Source organism: Hordeum vulgare, chromosome 1H (genome assembly GCF_904849725.1).
Source record: "Hordeum vulgare subsp. vulgare chromosome 1H, MorexV3_pseudomolecules_assembly, whole genome shotgun sequence".
Lineage (NCBI taxonomy): Eukaryota > Viridiplantae > Streptophyta > Magnoliopsida > Poales > Poaceae > Hordeum > Hordeum vulgare.
The window spans coordinates 262,095,354-262,109,775 of record NC_058518.1 but is presented as its reverse complement, the minus strand read 5'-3'; the positions used below and the strand labels follow the sequence as shown (position 1 = coordinate 262,109,775).

Sequence of the window (14,422 nt, the reverse complement as noted above, 5' to 3'; positions counted from 1 at the left end):
ATTCGACATCCAATGAGCGGTAGGCCTCGTGTGGCGTCGAGACAGGCCGTTGCATATTGTACCACAAAAGGGTAATGTCCCTCGAGGCATCCATCGACACGTGGTGGTGCTTGCCATATTGGATTGATCAGTTGTATCGTCGTGCTACGACGTGTTCTGAAGGATGCTCTGTGTTCTGATGGCTTGCACGTACCGGGAATGATTAGAGTGGCGACCAATGATTTTTTTAGTTTTATAAGAGAACTCTAGCACACCCCACATCCCCTTCCGTCCCGGAAAATAACCATCAATGCGGATCGGGACGAAAAAACCTGTCCGATCATATCCCGCATCTCGCCCCGGCCCGCAAATATTTTTGCGGGGCGCGGCAAAATCTCGACCCCAACCCGCGTAGTCCCGGGTTCGTCCCTCGCCGCTGCGGTGCCCTGCATATAAGCGGAAAGCGGTTGGTGGGGGGCATTTCAGCCCACTCTTTCCCCACCAACCACCTCCCCTCTCCCCCCTTCGCCCAAGATTCTGACTTTTGCCGGCCGCCAGTGGCTGCGTCAAGCGATGGAGTGGTCGGGGAGCATCTCCCGCAGCCCCGGCAAGGGTGCATCAGCGCATGCAGGGACGGGTTCGTCCTCCCGGTGCCGCCGACGGTTTGTGGGCATGGATTCGTCCGGCCGTCCACCGGGCTCGGCGCTCGCGCAGCGGCTCTGTGGCTCGCCGTTGCCGCTCATACAGTGCGACAACTGCATGCGGACAGTGCTGCGGCTTACTTCGGACATGTCGAACCACCCCGGATGGGTATTCTTCAAATGCGAAAACGACGGGTACGTGCACTTGCGATATCTCATTCTTTGGTTCAATTACGGATCCTCATTCCGAACATGATTATTCTTTTGTGTAGGAATATGGATGCTCATTTTGGTTTTGGGAAGGCGAATACATTGATTTATTGATAGAAAGAAAGTTAATAGATGTCGATGCACTCCTTAGTAGAGTAAAAACAATGATGTGGCTGCATGTGCAGCGTCTACTTCTTCCGAACCAAAGATGAAGAATGAAGAATGCAAGATGAAGAATCCGCAGATCAACAATGAGTGAATGGAGAAGATATTGCGTCAACTAGTTGGAGCAGTTATGGAAGTTGGAAATCTTCTAAAATGCATACTTGTAGTTCTTGTTTTGTTTGGTCTTGCTATTCTAGCAAAGATGTGGTGATGTCTTATGTATCCAAATGTTGTTGGAAAAGCAAAGAAATGCATTATTCTAGCAAAGATGTGGTGCAAATTTAGGTTTTCCGGGTCGGGAGGAGCTGGGCCAGATCAGACCCCGCAAAGCCGACCCTAAAAAACATATTCCGCGAATATGCTTTTTAACGGGTCCATTATGCGGGGTCTGCATCCGCGGCCGTGCGCGTGGCCCGCAAAGGCGTTTTTCCGCAAACTCTAAACATGTTTTGCGGGCCGGACGGATGCGGTGTCTGCTAGAGTTGCTCTAAGGGCATCTTTGACGTCAACCCGTAAATTTGCTTTTGTATCCTTCATTGGACATGTGGAAATTAGTCTACGAACACGAATGCAATAGGATGACATTTAATGCTAGTTGCATACATTTCAAACTCTTTTTCAACAAACTGAATGAAATTCATACAAACAAGGTCGGATTCATGCAAACGTGATGAGTTTCATTACATTCCAAACATATAAAACAACAAAAAAGACCCGTCCCTATTCTATGGCGTCGCATCCGGTGTCCAAGCTCTTGTCGTACTCCATCCGTCGTCTTCATGAACACCGACGACAAGATCGATGAAGTGAAGGCGCGGTCTCCAGCGAGGAAGAATAGAACACGGGAGACGAACTGGCCCACATGGGACAGAAGGCACCGCCGCCTCTTATGGCCTACTCCTTGGAGGAGTCCGTGACCTGTTCGTCACCAGTGGATGTGAGGTTCACAATAGAAAATGTTGCTACGCAACGAAGTTGGGGTTCACCGCGGTCATGGCTGCCAAGGCCTCCTCGCACCGAGCTCGTCGTAGATCTGGCCCTTCGCCAGCCGGTGCTGCTCCAGGAGGAACATGTTGTACCATTGTTCCTCCTACACCTACCGGAATGCCAACAAAGGCATTGACGCAAGCTGCACCTCCGTCATGATGGCGTTGAAGCGCGCATGTGCCTGCTCCATGGTGAAACCGGCGTGCATAGGAGGCGCGGGAGCCGGGCGGAGTTGTCGGAGCCTGTCTCCATCGTGGTCACGTAGTGTTGTCCTCGTCGTTGGAGACCTCGGACGAGCTAGCCGGCGAGCTGGCTTGAGTCCGCTTGACAGGGCGGCTCTGCCAGACGGCGGCAAGGGCGGCCATCACGTGCTTCATCTCCGGTGACAGACTGCCCCAATGTGCTTTCCCATTGACGGTCATGGCGTATGTGAAGGAAAGGAGGAGGATGTGAGGCGGATGGTGTTGTGGAGATAGCCTGGTGTGGCCGCACTTAAATAGTGGATTCCGGTGAGGCCAAGCGTCTATGGGGGACGCCAGAGTGGGTTTCTCGGCCGACGAGCCTGCTTAATGCGGCATACATAGAACGGACGTGGCAGGTATTTGTCCCGGCCCGTCCGATCACGCGTCTCGGGCATTGAACAGGCGGGGACGCCGGAGACGCGTCGTGGGCAGCAGCCGGCACCGGTGAAAGGTCGTGTTTGCTCTTCAATAGGAAGCGACCGCTTTACAACGATATAAATGCGGGAAGCAAGCATCGGGCGGCAAGCGCGCGCAGGAGGGGGGGTTTATTGGCCAAGAGGTTAGAATCGGGAGAAATAACGAACTCCTGCTAACTTTCTCCATGTTTGTGTCAGGTTTACAAAGAAAATCACATTCACACTGCTCCGTAGAGCGATAGAGGGTCGTGTTTTAAAGATTTCCGCGGTTCAAACATTATGATCCAAACATGGTTGCGAGATATTTAAGTACTGGCGTTGGAGATGCCCTAAGATATTGTATCATTGTATCAAACGGCGTCAAGAAGCACAGAATGGCATGCTCGTGCACACGTTCAGATACTCCATTTTGTTGTTATACCTACACATATAAACATGATTGGCTTACATCTCTCAGTCTTGGGCGGTTACCAGACAGAATGGCAAGTAGACAATACACTTTATGTGTCATAAAACTACAATTAAAATCATATGGTCGTGATTACGATAATTCATACTTGTACAATATAACAAATCATGATGATATACTACTTCTAGTTCTTTGGGACGAGATCTTTAAAAAAGAAACAAAAAAGAAGAGATGACTACATCGGAACTCTTTACGTGCATGATGGTCGTAGCGCATATATCCGTTGTTTCAGCTAAGGGTTCAAGATACGGTGTTGGTTCGCGAGTTTGTAGTTACAGTGACGCACACCACACCGCTGAGCTACGCACCACTGACCAGGATTATGCGCTTTCAACTTTCGTAGAGAGCTAGCGATATAGCGATACAAAAACTCCTCCGTCATGATCTTATCCTTAGATCAACAACATGTATATATGTAACAACATTACAAGGATGATGAAGATAAACCGGCAGATCATAATCAAAGCTTTTGTAATGGAGCAAAACTTTAATCTTTTGATTTTGCTTTAGTTCTATCAGCTGGCGTCACACATGGTAGTATGGCAATATAACAGCGATATGCCACATGTTGTGCCGGGAGAGCTGTTTTGGCTCTTCCAAGCATATGCTCCCTGATAAATAGTAAAGTTTAAAATAAATAATGAATAAATTTTAAAAACCTGATATTTTTACGTGAGTGTTCATCTTAGTTTAACAAATATGCTTGCTAATTTTCATGCGAAATGAAATAGCAGTACTTCGTCTATGAGAAAAACAAAATTAAGTGTAGCATTTGACGTTTGATTTGTTTTTATCACACATCCCAATATGCTTAGATTTTTCACCCAAAAAATCCCAAGTAGCATTTGAGTGAAACAAACAATATATCTATTTTTTCAATAAATAAATAAATTTATAATAAATATTTTTTATGGGCAGGAGCATATGCTCTCAAGAGCCAAATTGGATTTCTCATGTTGTGCCCTCGATCGCTCTTTGTATCTGTCTACTCAGTGACGTGTGGCGTGCTAATAATCTCGTTTGAAAAGAAAAGTAAAAGGCAAAGCACTCGCATTTGAACCGATATCTATAGGAATTAGGAAGCTGCCCTTGATCTAGGACCAGAATAATCCAGTTGACTAATGCACACATCTCACAAGGGATGGAGCTAATCCATTTGTCCCTTCTCTCTATTGAGCAGGTGGTTAAGGATTCGAAGAAAAGAGAAAAGAAAAGAAAAAGAACAGGTGGTTAAAGACACCAACTTGACCATTAGTTTGGTGCGGCTCTAGGATGGTAAGTCATGTTGGCTCACCGCGGTATGCGCCCTCCAAGATTTAATTGCGGGAAACATATCATTTACGGTTAGAATTACAGAAAATTATCTGGTCCCTAATTTTTTTACAGATCAACGCATGCTCACTATGTTGGTCCTCATCGATTATTTTCTCTTTTCTTGTTCTTGTGGAACACTATGTTGGTCCTCATCGATTATTTTCTCTTTTCTTGTTCTTGTGTTCCAGCATCCCTGTAATCAATTTATGATGTGTTTGGTGAAACGATGATGGGTGCCGTCACATCAAAGGACCCTAAGAATGTCTCTCCATCGCCAAAGGAGCAAATCTCGGTCTCGGGCTACCTAGTCTCTTGTTATACGTTTTCGATGAAGTCATAAGTTTAGGTTATGATCACCATGTTGCCGATGACATTGGAACAACCCCAAAAGCAGTGGCGGTGCCACGAGTTCAAGTATGTGATGTCAATTTAAACTTGTGATGTCAAATACATGTATATTTCCAAAAAAGTTTACTTTCTTCTGCATAATTTTTACTTGTAGTTAAGAGTTGCATCAAAATGTTATGTGGTCAAGTGGCCACACAGCTTGAACGTGGCTACGCCACTGCCCAAAAGTGCATCGTCGGTATGGAGTAATCCGATACTGTCTTTTTTTGCGGGAGAGTGACTCGATACTCTCTTGGTCTAAGAAATCATACATACGTTAAGTCATGTGTTATGGACTATAGAATTTTGCGATTTCATCTCTAAAAATAACATACAACTCGGATCAATTCAACTCGAGTATTCTATCAACACTTGCTCTTCAATGTGGTTTGCATTATTGCCGTGCCCTTGATCAGAAAAAAAAAACGTTAATCAACACTTGAGCTAGTCCTAGAAGCAAGATTAGGAATCTTGTTTTACTGTTTATAACTCTACACATTTCATGAGTTTTCCTTTGAATCACATATTCAAGAACTATAATAGTTATATCGTGGAATATAAATATCAATAATAAACTTGAATATAAATAATATTAAAATATTATTACCTCTATGGCATATTTCTAACACTTGGACCGCTAACAAGACTGCCAGGGCAGCTCATGTCCGGACGTATAATTGACCGCTGCCAATTCACATAGGCATGAGAGCATCTACAACCGGACCTTGCAAATCCGATCCCTCAAATGCCTGCAGACACTAACCGGTCACGTTTAAATTATGCATTCTACATCGAGACATCTCATATTAAGATCATTAAATTCATACAAAAGCATGCAAGATATGAAACATATGTACGACTATGTAGAACCTATCTAGTCCTCAACGGAGATGTTGACGATCTCCGTGCCCTCCGACAGATAAATGGCCGCCTGCCGCAGCTCCGCCCCCTCCAGCTGCTCCGCTGTGGCCCCCTCCGCCTCCACCTCATCGAAGAGGGCGTCAGCCTCCGTCTGCCTCTACCGGATGAGCCGGCGGTTGGCCTCCACCTCGGCCTCATCCCGGATGAAATCCAAGATGGCCTGTTGCTCCTTTCATTGGGCAACGGCGAACTCCGCCTCCGCCATGCTCAAGCCGAAAGCCTCCTCCTCCGGGTCGTCCGCCTCCATGGCCTCCGGCTACTTCCCCTCCTTCTGCTCCTCCCTCGTTTTCGACGAGTTCGGAGGGAGACCCGCAGCGATGCGGGCGGGGCGACGAACCTGGATCTCCGCCTTAATTTGAAGGCGCCGCTCCGGAGTGAGCTGCGCATAGGTGGTAATGAGCCGTCGGACCATCCTGACGGAGAGGGAACTGCGAGAGGAGGCGGACGAGCTCGGGCGGCGGCGGAGAGAAGGAGGAGACGGATGAGCTAGGACTGGGGGCGCTCACTAGCTTAAATAGCTGACCCCAACCTCGGGCGGGGAGCCGGAGCGGCGCCACATGGCGTTCACAACGCGCCGACGGTCGAGGAGCCCATCGGACCGTCGGGTTTCTCGACGAGTCCGTGTGGGACCAAGCCGTCAAGCCGACGTGATGGACGTGCCCGGACTCCCTCATATCCACCTCATATTTGGGTTGAAAATAGGGGACGTTGGTCAGACCGGACGTTTGAGACCGGTTAAAAGTTCCATCAAGATCGTAATTTTGTGATCGGACAATGATAGAAGGACTGCCGAGCGTTTGAGAAGGTTTAAGGGGTCCGGGTTGTAGTAGATGCTGTGACTCATACTAAAGTATCCACCATACCATCGCAACCCTTTCCCCGGTGATAAATGCCGACGGAAACCAGGGTGTCCCCTTACTCATTAGTGTCGGTTGTTGCCAGGTGCCATGAACCTTCTCATATGATGGCCACCGTCCTCGCACCAGAGAAAAAGGTCCTTTGTGCTACCAGCAAGCGACCGCTGCAGCCTGCACCTCATGCGATCACCGCCGTCAAGAAAAAAGATCTCACACACAAGGGAGAGATGTTGTAACGTGGCACGTAGGCAGGCAATGTAGCAATTCCAGCAAAACAGGGGAGGATGCAACACTTAGTTTTCCATCGCCTTGTAAATCCGAATTAGCCTGTGTGGCTCTTTGGACAAGTGTAAATCAGAACGGAGGCAAGTACAAGTCAGTCTGGGACTGTTTTCACGGAAGCAACTTGATTACGGCTGAGAGGGTATCGCCTCATCTGGAACGTCCATCACAGGTGTACACTTGTATTGAAGATAACTGAAGGAAATGGACAGTAACATGCACCTGATAGTGGTCTCGCTCGCTTCTTCTTCGAAGAGCGCATAGAACGACATTGACACGCTGTGTCATTTCATTCCTAGTTGGCATCTTGTGTACTAACAGAACTACTCCTAGTAATACTGTAGTAAGCTATTGTACTACTCCTACTAGCTAAGCTAGAGGAGCGGATCACAAGGTGGCGATGCTTCAACTGTCCAGCCACGAGCCGTGGTCCGGCCGGGCGGCGAGTAGTAATAAAACTGAAAAGATGAAGAAGACAATAGTATGTCCGTGCCGGTGTTGCTAGAGACGGTGGGCGGGGACGAGGCCGTCGTCGAAGTTCTGGGAGTAGCTCTTGAGATCATACCCGAAGCTCACGGCCCCGCGCTTCGGCCGCAGCATGGCTCGCCTCACCCTCCAGAACAGCTGCCTCACCGGCACCGGCGCCGACCGCCACGACCCGCCGCCGCTCTTCCCGTCCATCCTCTTCTGGCTGCCAATGCTCCTTTTCACGTCCAATGATCCTCCCAGAAACTCCATCCGTCCTTTGATGAGTTGATGCGGACGGGACCTTACACTTGATTAAGCACGGCTGTACTGCTCTTCTTGGTCGATTTGGTAGCTTCAGATTTGGGATGGACGCACCGTTTGCAGAAATGAAGCTCCTCAGCAGCCATTTTATAAGCTCGCGGAATGGACGAGGCTCCGAGGTCGACGACGCGTCGCCATCGACGGCCGGGGCCGCCATCGCTCGTGCGCTGACGAGGAAAATCCACTTTACACAACGGTTAGACCATGGCAAAATCACATTTCGGACAGCTTTTCCTGTTGCCACCCTACACTACACACCTACAGTCAAAAGACCGACGCGGCATCGGCGTGGCGATGGCATCTCTCTCCCGGAAAAGGTTGGTGGAGGCCTAGTGACAGTGTGGTGTCGACACAGGCTCCCTCGAGGCATCCATCGTGCTTCCCATATTGGACCTCGTGTGTCTTTGCGTAGTATATGTATCGGCGTGTTGCGACGTCTTCAGATGGATGCTCCGCGAGGCTCCCTAAACCGATTAGGCTCACGACCAGTAATTTTTAGTTGTACTTTTTTCGTATCAAAATAACTGTACTTGAGAAAAACTGTCTAGTTTTTATCCGACTACAATTATTTTGGTACGAATAGAGTATATGCTTATATTGTATCAAACGGCTCCAAGAAGCATTTAATCGCATGCTGGTGCACAGGTGCAGATCAACCCGCCCCGCTGTTCTGCCGGTATGCGTGTCCCAGTCTTTGGCCGTCCACATTACCGGAAAGATTGGCACGTAGGTAATACTCTTTATGTGTTAATAAAGCTACACCGGAAGCATGTGATCGTGGTTAGTGACGTTTCATATATCCGATCATGAAGATATAGTTCTTTGGGACAGATCTTCGGAAAAGAAACAAAAGGACGATACGAAGAAGATTGTGACCGCATCGGGATACTTTACGCGCATGATGGACCCGGCGCACATATCCGTTCTTCATTAAGGTTCATGATATGGTGTCGGCCACAAGTTCGCGATTGAAGTGGCGCCCGCACAACGCAGATCTAGCAACAGTAGGCACTTTCAACTTTCGTAGAGAGCTAGCTATCGACAAACCCCTTGGTCTCTCCGGCGCGCGTCAACTGCTCAAGATCGGTATGGCGGTTTCGATCTTGATCTCTTCGGTGATGATAGCGAACAACGACGGTTGGAGTATGGCGGCGATGGTCATGCTGCAACCGCTCAATTTTTGATTCGACTTCGGATCGCGGTGGCAATCCTGGTTTTCATTCACATCATGCGGATGCCCGGAGCGGCGATCCTAGGGTTGTCGATGGTGGTCATCTCCTCCGTCACATGCGGTCCGCCTAAGGCTAGGTGATCGGATCTCAAGATCCGTCATCTAGTTCGGGCTGCGAGTCGGGGGGACACACTTACCGGTGAAAATCGAGCCGATGGCGGGTGATGGCAGCGTTCTGCGTTGTTACTTTGATGAAGGCATCATCGTGTAACTACTGTCGATCCCCTCGTGCTGCTTCGGGAGAAACCTTAGAATCTGGTTTTCCAGATCAGACAATGATGACACTGCGGTGTCGTTTCTCTCTTGAGAGCATCGCTTGTGGAGCAGCGTTGCAAGACAGAGGCAGAAAGTGGAGCGGATTCGTATTGCACGAAGCTTCGATGGAGATGGCAAGTGATGCGTGGCCGATAAATGCTACGATGTGGCATGCCTCTCCGGGAGGTGCTACGCATGACAGATCTTTCAGAGACTTCAAGCTGTGTCGGCGGGTGGTACTTGGCGGCATGACGCTGCACATCTGCAGTGTACCAGCAGTGACCGCGACGTGCTCAACACTTTGCACGCATTAAGGTGATGCCATTGGGCGCCGTGTGGTGTCGACGAATGGCCGGAATTTTAAGGATGATGCGGATCTCTTTTCTGAAGATGGGTCGGCGGTTGATGATGATGACGACTTCTAAAATGTGTGCATGTGGTATATGTTCTTATTTGCTGCATCGGTTATAGTTTTCGATACGTTATACCGATGGATCGATGATGATATCGGTTTTAGAAGTGAATGCATTTCACATTATCGAGTTTGTAGATATGAGTGACGGCTTCGGTTGGTTTAATGTATGTTTTTGTCATATTTTTATTAAATAATTAATAAATATGGTTGTATGGATGAATTGATGCACATGCCGGGGGTTTAACCTCCTTTTTAAAAAAACAAAGATTTTTTTGTGTGAAAAAATAAAGATAAATTCACAAATCAAAGCTTTTGCGGTGAGAGAAAGGTTTAACCTTTTTTTTGAAATTTTACCCCACGTATATTAGGTCAGCAAGCCGCCTCATTAAAAACCTTGCCAGTCCCCAAAGGTACCCTGACAAGGAAAAGAGTGCGTAAGAAACTTGCTGCCTCTCAATCAAATCATAGTTACATCATTCAAGAGTTTGTCTAAAATAAACCTAGGGGGCTCATCGTCCCAAATACAAGAAATTTTGTTCAAAAAACAATTCCTTGCAAGAGCATGAGCCACCTCATTAGCCTCCCTCCTGCAATGACTAAAGGAAACAATCCCAATTGATCCTGCCGTGGATATAATATCAGCATACACCGTTGTAGCTTCATTCTAGATCCTCTTCTCACCCGTGCACAGCTCGGTCACTTCCAAATTATCTGATTCGGCTTGGATTCTGTTATACCCCAAGTTGTTAGCAAACTGGAGTCCGTGAAGCATACCCAAAGCTTCAGCCATTGAAGCCGAGGCCACATGAGGTATGAAAACAGAAGATGCAGCCACAAAGACACCCTGGCTATCTCTCAAAACAACTCCAGTTGCGCCAGACCGATCTTCAATTGCAAACGCTGCATCTACATTAATTTTTAGAAAACCAGCATGCGGTTTTTCCCAGGAGATTTTCAGCGGCGAATTATCAACTCGATGTCCAGCGGCCGAGTTTGCCACAATTGCCAGGATTGAAGATACACAATTTTTAACCGGAGGAACTGATTCCCCATGAGTATGACGACGTCTAAGCCACCATATATACCATGCAGCGACAGCAACAGTATCTTGTAGTTTGATTTTGTCGTATCTAGGCACTGTAGCTGATGGCAGCTTAAAGATTTCTTGCAGAACAATAGAGCCCGATCGGCCATCATGAATCTCATTATTTATATCATTTTGAAGACCAAGCTGGCGCCATATGATGACAGCTTCAGGGCATTTAAAAACCATGTCCATGATATCTTCTAGTTCTTGGTTGCAAACAGGGCAAATTCCACTTGTACCAATGTGACGATTGAACAAAATATTTTTCAAGGGAAGGATGCCATGCAAAACTCTCCAACAAATTTTTTTGACCTTTGCTGGAGCCTTCAAATTCCACAGAGTTTTCCATGTCGGGTTATTAACGGATGTACCTTGTATCAGTGATTGGCATGTCACTCCGTTGAACTGGTGGCGCCATTCAATGTGATATGCGAAGCGAACAGAGAAGAGGCCAGACCTAGAACCTTTCCATCCCAGGAAGTCTTCAAAAGCATTCAAATTAACCGGAATTTCTAATATTCTGTCCACGTTAAGAGGGTGAAAAATAGAAATAATCAGCTCCTGATCCCACCCCCCGGTAGTTAAGTCGATCAATTCAGACACATAATTCAGGATACAATTTCCTTTAGCGGTTAAGATTTTCCTATCCGGGTTGTTTGGAATCCAAGGGTCTCTCCAAATGTTAACCGAATCACCATTACCAATTCTCCAAATGCAACCTCTTTTGAAAGTTTGGATACCAGCCACAATACTTTGCCATGTGAAAGATGAACCCGACTTTGATCCTGCTTGGAGAATATCGTTGTTTGGGTAGTATTTTGCTTTTAAAACTCTAGCACAGAGGGAGTTTGGTTCATCAATTAGTCTCCAAACCTGCTTTGCTAGAAGCGCAAGATTAAAAGAGTGTAAATCTCTAAACCCCAATCCTCCATCTTTCTTTGGGAAACATAATTTCCACCATGCATACCAATGCATCTTCTTCCCCTGATCATCATCTCCCCACCAAAATTGTGAAATAACATCAGTGATGTTTTTACAAACATTTTTTGGCAGAAGAAAAACTAACATTGCATAAACTGGAATTGATTGAGCAATAGCCTTCAAGAGAATCTATTTCCCACCAATGGACAACTGTTTTTCTTTCCAACCTTTAATTCTTTGCATGACCCTCTCCACAAAATGCATAAAACAATCGCTTCTATCAGCCCCAACAATTGCAGGAAGACCCAAATACTTATCAGAAAGAGCTTCCATATTGATTCGTAGTGTATTGCAAATATTTACCTTCTCTTCAACAGGCGTGTTTGGGCTGAAAAATATACTGGACTTGGCCACACTTATCATTTGTCCCGAGTTATCACAGTAGGAATCAAGAACTTGTTGCAACGAGATTGCATTACTTAAGTCTGCTTTCAGGAGGATTAAGGAATCGTCAGCGAATAACAGGTGTGAAACCGACGGTGCATTTCTGCACACCTTAACTCCTTCTATGGCACCTATCTCCTCTGCATGCAATAACGCGCTTGATAACCCCTCTGCACAAAACAAGAACAAATAAGGGGATAAAGGATCCCCTTGGCGAATACCTCTGGTTGGAGTAAAACTTTCCGTTAGTTGAGAGTTGAATCTGACAGAATAGGAAACTGAGGTAACACAAGCCATAATTAAATTCACCCAATTCTCATCAAAACCCATTCGAACCATTACTTTCCTTAAAAAACTCCACTCAACCCGGTCATACGCTTTATGCATATCAAGTTTAACTGCGCAAAGACCAGTTTTACCTTTCCTTTTATTCTTGATCTTGTGAACACATTCATAAGCCACTAGGACGTTATCAGTAATAAGCCTTCCTGGAACAAACGCACTTTGAGTAGGAGAAATAATATCTGGCAGTATAACCTTCAACCTCGCCGTAAGCATCTTCGAAATTATTTTATACACAACATTGCAAAGTGAAATGGGTCTAAACAGTGATACCTCTTCAGGATTTTCAATTTTTGAAATCAGGACCACCACGGTCTCATTCCAACGAGCAGGTATAGATTTATCATTGATCGCATGCAAAACAGCATGGGTAATATCGTTACCAACAAGATGCCAGAATTTTTTGTAGAATAACGCATGGAGACCATCTCGACCGGGTGCTTTTAGGTCTCCAATGCTGAACACTGCCTTCCTTACATCAATATCAGTAAATGGTTCCAGCAAAGCATCATTCATCTCCTGTGTTACTTTCGAACCTATTTTATCAATAAAATTCTGCTCAGTTATGTTAGTCTCCGAAGAAAATAATTGAGAGAAATAATCAAGAATAATAGGTTTGAGAGCATCATGCCCTCCACAGAATCTCCCTCTGCATTCTTTAGCCTCTTAATGAAATTCTGTTTTTTCTTGGCCGAAGCAAAACTGTGAAAGAAGGAGGTATTCTTGTCGCCGTTCTGTAACCAGTTAGCACGAGAACGTTGGCTCCATCTTATCTCTTCTTGCTCTAATAAATTCTCAATAAGCTGAGCAAGTTCATACTTCTTTGTTTCATTATCTGCTGTTAAAGGACCACACATGATCGCCTCCAGCTCTCTTTGGGCCATCCGGAGGCGTTGTTTAGGCTTTTTTAAGACACGGTTATCCCATGCATGTAGGCCCGCATGCATGGCTTTTAACCTGTTCAACACGTCGATCACACCACTCCCTGAAGCAGCAGCCAACCACTGTCCTTTCACAATATCGTTGAAACCTTCTTCTTTAAACCATTTCGCTTCAAAACTTTGAATTCTTCTTGGACCACTAGTATTTGCTGCATAATATTCAATATCCAACATAAGCGGTCGGTGATCCGAGTGATTATATTCCAAGTGCACGATGGCCGCACGTGACTGCATTTGCCTCCAACTAACGTTGGCAAGCCCTCTGTCTAAGCATTCTCTCATTGCCCCTCTATGCCATGTGAAGGGGTCTCCAATGAAACCAACATCATCAAGGCCGCAGCTATCAATAGCATCATGAAAAGCTTTGGTAAATCTCTCCGGCCTTACCCTGCCTCCCTCTTTTGCATGGGAGTAGAGGATTTCATTAAGATCGCCCAACACTAGCGAGGGAAGATTGTTTTGCTGATATATCGATCTCATTCTGTCCCAAGTTTTGTATTTCTCAGTCCATTTAAACTCTCCATACATACCAGTAAACCTCCAGTTTTTATTCTGCTCTTCCTCAATTCTCAAATCAATATAATTGGGGCAAGCATAAATCTGATGAATTTTGATTTCTGCCTTCCACCACAGTAAGATTCCCCCACGTCTCCCATCACTAGGCTGTATAATACTAAAATCCATTTTAACTTGTCTACGGATGCAATCTGCTGGATAACGATCAAGATGGGTCTCCGATAAGAATATCACGTCAGGATTATAACGCCTCAGGACATCCAGAAGCGCTCGAATTGCCGCCGCATTACCCAGGCCACGACAGTTCCATGATAAGAGTTTCATTGCTTCCGGACGGACTCCTCTCGGGAGCCCGCCGATCCTAGTGAAGAGGAGTTAGCTCCACCTTCGATATTTTGTATTGTTGATTCTTCATCCATCCCCTCAGCAGAATTTGCCGCAGATTCATAAGTATCGCCATCAGTTCCTTTCATACGAATATCAATAGAATCGATAGCTACACCATTCCGAGCCTTAAGTTTCTTCTTGTTCTGATTTTTCTGCGGCATTACCTTCGGATCATTTTTTGTATCCTACCCCTTTTCCAACTGATCCACTCTGTGCACTACAAA

The 14,422-nt window shown here is 46.2% G+C and overlaps 1 protein-coding gene across 1 annotated transcript; it reads right to left on the bottom strand.

The window, feature by feature from the left end:
• Positions 1 to 6,978: 6,978 nt before the first annotated feature.
• Positions 6,979 to 7,756, bottom strand: LOC123409395. The gene has a single exon (XM_045102316.1). It carries the CDS (start codon positions 7,606 to 7,608, stop codon positions 7,372 to 7,374), a length of 237 nt encoding a protein of 78 aa, XP_044958251.1. The 5' UTR covers positions 7,609 to 7,756; the 3' UTR covers positions 6,979 to 7,371.
• Between the last annotated feature and the right edge of the window lie 6,666 nt (positions 7,757 to 14,422).

What these genes read in the sequence shown, in the direction of transcription:
- LOC123409395 (XM_045102316.1), bottom strand. Translation starts at nt 7,608, where the DNA reads ATGGAGTTTCTGGGAGGATCATTGGACGTGAAAAGGAGCATTGGCAGC.